The 3,698-nt window shown below is 47.9% G+C and overlaps 1 protein-coding gene across 1 annotated transcript; it reads left to right on the forward strand.

Annotated features, from left to right (window-relative positions):
* Positions 1-274: 274 nt before the first annotated feature.
* vgf (VGF nerve growth factor inducible) lies at positions 275-3,398 on the forward strand. Its single transcript, XM_076040525.1, has one exon. It carries the CDS (start codon positions 316-318, stop codon positions 2,461-2,463), a length of 2,148 nt encoding a protein of 715 aa, XP_075896640.1. The 5' UTR covers positions 275-315; the 3' UTR covers positions 2,464-3,398.
* The last annotated feature ends 300 nt before the right edge of the window (positions 3,399-3,698 follow it).

Consider the following 3,698-nt stretch of genomic DNA (forward strand, 5'->3'; position numbering starts at 1 on the left):
TTTTAATTGAATTTTTACATTTTTTCAATTAAATAGTTTCAATTATTGAATTTTTCATTGAATTATTTCAATTTTATTTCAATTAAATGAAATAACATTTCCAACTTTGATTGTTTCTAACTTCGAAACGGTGAGAAACAACTGCCTTTGATGAGGAATATACAGCAAACAGGACAATGTCAGCATAACGTGATCTCAACAAATGCACAACAAATGGCAGAAAATTGTACTCATTATTTATTCATTGATTTTGTTTCTTTCTAGGCATTTTGGATCTTCCTCGCTGCTCAGAAACAGCCCCTAAAGGAAGTCGCCATGATTGGGCACAGGAATACTCAAAGCGTTCACACCTTCCTCATCCTTCTGACAGTAGCTGCTCTTCTCCGCCTGTCCTCACCCAACCCAGTCCATCCCTCCGGAGATGTGGACAACCAACACGCAGACGGCGTGCATGAAAAGAGGGAAACGTTACGAAAAGGAGAAGACGACGAAGATGAACTTTTCACTGAAATGGATCCTCAAATACTGGCAGCAGTTTTGTTGGAGTCGTTGAATCGCTCGCAAGACGCAAGGCGAAGGGAGGGACAACAACCGGACGGGGTGGAAGACAGAGGTTTGAAGGCTGAAGACGGGCCTGCAAACGGAGATGAGGCGTACGGAGAAGAGCCAACGGGGGAGGGCGCCATCAAAGACAGAGACGGACGGCAGGAGCTGGAGCTGCTGATGGCTGCACAAGGACGAGAGCAGGAAGATACGGAGGCAGAAGAGAGGAGAAAAGCAAAGGAGGAAGAGGAGAGGATGACAGAGAAGGTGGCCAGTCGTACTACGAGCCAAACGGTCCAAGTCCAAGCGGCGCCAAAGGCCAGTTCAGAGGGAGAAGCGAAAAAGGGTCCCGACAGCCCTGAACCAGTCAGTGTTGAGGAGGTGGGGGAGGAGGAGGAGGAGGAGCAGTTGAACCCAGAGGAGCTGAAGAGCCTGGAGACCGTAATGAAAGAGTTCCCTCGGTTGGGCGCAGCCACCAAGAGAGAGTGGGGTCAGGAGCAGAGCGAACGAGAAAGCAGAAGTTACAGCAGCCACAACGAGATCCTACCAGTCGACAAGGGCGGCAACCTCGCCATGACGAAGAAGAAGCTCAAGTGGCAGGAGGAGACACAGAAAGCCCTCTACTTCCCCACATTCAGGGGGAACCCGGAAGATACGTTTGAAGGCAACGACGTCGCTGCAGGTAACGCAGCGGATCCTCGGACTCCAGCGGAGCAAGACCTTATGGACGACGGCGCAGCGGGGGAGGAGGAGGAGGAAGAGGAGGAGCTCCTGAGTCCCGAGGAGGAAGAGGCTCGAGCCAGAGCAGAGCAGGAGGAGTTGAGGAGGCAGGCGGCTGAAGCACAAAGAGCAAAGATGGAGGAGGAGAAGTTGGCCGACATTGCTTCGGACATGCTGCTGCGCTACATGGGCAAGCAGAGCGGCGGGAGGAAAAAGTACAGCTCGTCTCTCTCCGACGCGGCCGAGGACAAGAGGTCCGACGAAGAGCAGCAAGTGGCGGAGGAGGACGATATCGACCCCCAGACCATCGACAAGCTCATCGAGATTTCCAGCAAACTGCACCTGCCCGCTGACGACGTGGTCGACATTATCAACGACGTGGAGAAGAAGAAGAAGAAAGACATGTCGTCCGAGCAGGACTCCGGGTGGCGGCGGCCTCTCAATCCGCTGGCCTCTTCGTTCTCGTCCCCAAATGGGTTTTCGGCGACTCAGATCTCAGATGTTCGTAATCAGTATCCCGCTGCTAAACAGCCTTCTCCACCCAATCTCCTGAAAACCTGGTTCCACGATAAACCACAGGTGAAACCGCAGAATGTCTGGAGTATTCTTCCAACACCTCTGCTGACCAATCAGAATCTTTGGGCCAAACCTCAGAGGCCTTTGTCAGTCAAACAGGGACTCAAGTCAACCAAGTCTGGCTACCCTTCCTACCCCTACCCGTACCCCGCCTACTACCAGAGAAAGTCTTATCCCGCTTACCGCCCTGTTTATTTTCCTCCTTCTTCTCGACCAAAATCCCGCTTCTATCTGCCCAAGCCTGTCAACTTTCTCGGAAATTCAATGGGTGACGCCTACTACCAAGCTCCCAGCCGTCAGTACTATGGCTGGGTCCAACCCCGGCTCAGAAAACCCCCTAGTGGCCCACGTCAGAATCCTTACTTCCTTTCCAGTCGCCCTCTCCCAATGTACCCTTGGACATTTCGGCCAATGCCCATCCCCAGACCACGTGCTCCTCCAATGTGGGGGAACCCTGTGATCCCTCCTTCACAGAATCAGTTCTTTTACTCAGTCCCGGAACAAAGAGGGACAGGAAATGAGGATTATCATATGCCAAAAACCCTGCTGGGGAATAGATATCATGGAGATCTTGAAAAACACATAAACAACTTCCTGTTAAAGAGACCCCAAAAACAGGACTGAAAGGTAAACGGTAAGAGTAAAGGCAAAGTAATGGAAAAGAGACTGATGGGCAGAGAGCAGTTTACCTGTTTTATTTTCCAGGTACTGTGTTTAGTTTTACTTGCATTTTGTAATTCTATGACATGGGTTGTGGTTGTACTCTAGAGAGCTTTTATTTTCCAGCATGAGACTGGCTCGTCTGTTGGACACAGCTTGAGAGAGACCATCAGACCTTGCAACCTGGATATGGACAAACTGTTCTTAGGTAAGCCCAGAAGACAGTGACAGACCCGTACTCGTCACGTGACCCCCAGGCAGACCATACTGAGTCCCTCACTGCAAACCCAACCATTTTAAGAATTCATTTGTTCCAACTTCCATCTAATTTCTCAACAATGCTGCTTAAGGCCAAAACTTGTGCAATAATTTTTATAGTGCTTTAAATTATTATGGTGATTTTTTTTTTTCTTAGCATATAGTATGTATGTATAGTGTATGTATGAGTTTGTTATAGGATATGTGGAATACTGTAACGCAATTGTCAGCAATGGTAAGGCTAATGATATATTGTTTGCGGTCATTGTGGTTGTAAAGGCATTTATGACCCAGCTGCTGAGTCCAACACAAGTTTCCCTGAGTGGCACAATGAAGTATATCAAATCATATCATAAAACTGATCTGTAGAATGAGGAATACAGACGTGGACAAAATTGTTTGTACGCTTTCTTTAGATAAAGAGAAACCCACAAAGGTCACTGAAATTACTTAAAACTGAAACTGACACAAATAGCAAAACATGATCTACTGAAAACTGACACAGATGAAAATCAGACATTGCTTTTGAATTGTGGTTCAACAGAATCATTTTTTAAAAAACCAAATGATGAAACTGGCCTGGACAAAAAATGGTACCCTAGCCTACCCGACCTACCTTTGAGGCAATCTCTGAAATCAGGCCATTTTTATTTAACCCTCAATAAGACTTCTCCAGTCTGTCTACCAGGTATTTTGACCCTTGCCTCGTGAGCAGCCCGTTCCAGCTGTCTCAGATTTGAAGGACGTCTTCTCCAGACAGCTGGTTGCAGCTCCTTCCACAAATGTTATATAGCTCATAGAGGGTTTTGTTCTTGGTCATTCTTGGGTGTTTTTGGTTGTAGTGTTTTGGGTCACTACCCTGTTGCAAGAGCCATGCCCTGCAACTCAGACCAAGCTCTCTGTCACTGGGCAACACATTTAAACACAGAATGCCTCAATGG

The sequence above is a fragment of the Nelusetta ayraudi genome, unplaced genomic scaffold (genome assembly GCF_046127955.1).
Source record: "Nelusetta ayraudi isolate G7.1 ecotype Tasmania unplaced genomic scaffold, CSIRO-AGI_Nayr_v1 ptg000061l, whole genome shotgun sequence".
Lineage (NCBI taxonomy): Eukaryota > Metazoa > Chordata > Actinopteri > Tetraodontiformes > Monacanthidae > Nelusetta > Nelusetta ayraudi.

Excerpts from the sequence above, each read along its gene's own strand:
- vgf (XM_076040525.1), top strand. The coding sequence starts at position 316 with ATGATTGGGCACAGGAATACTCAAAGCGTTCACACCTTCCTCATCCTT.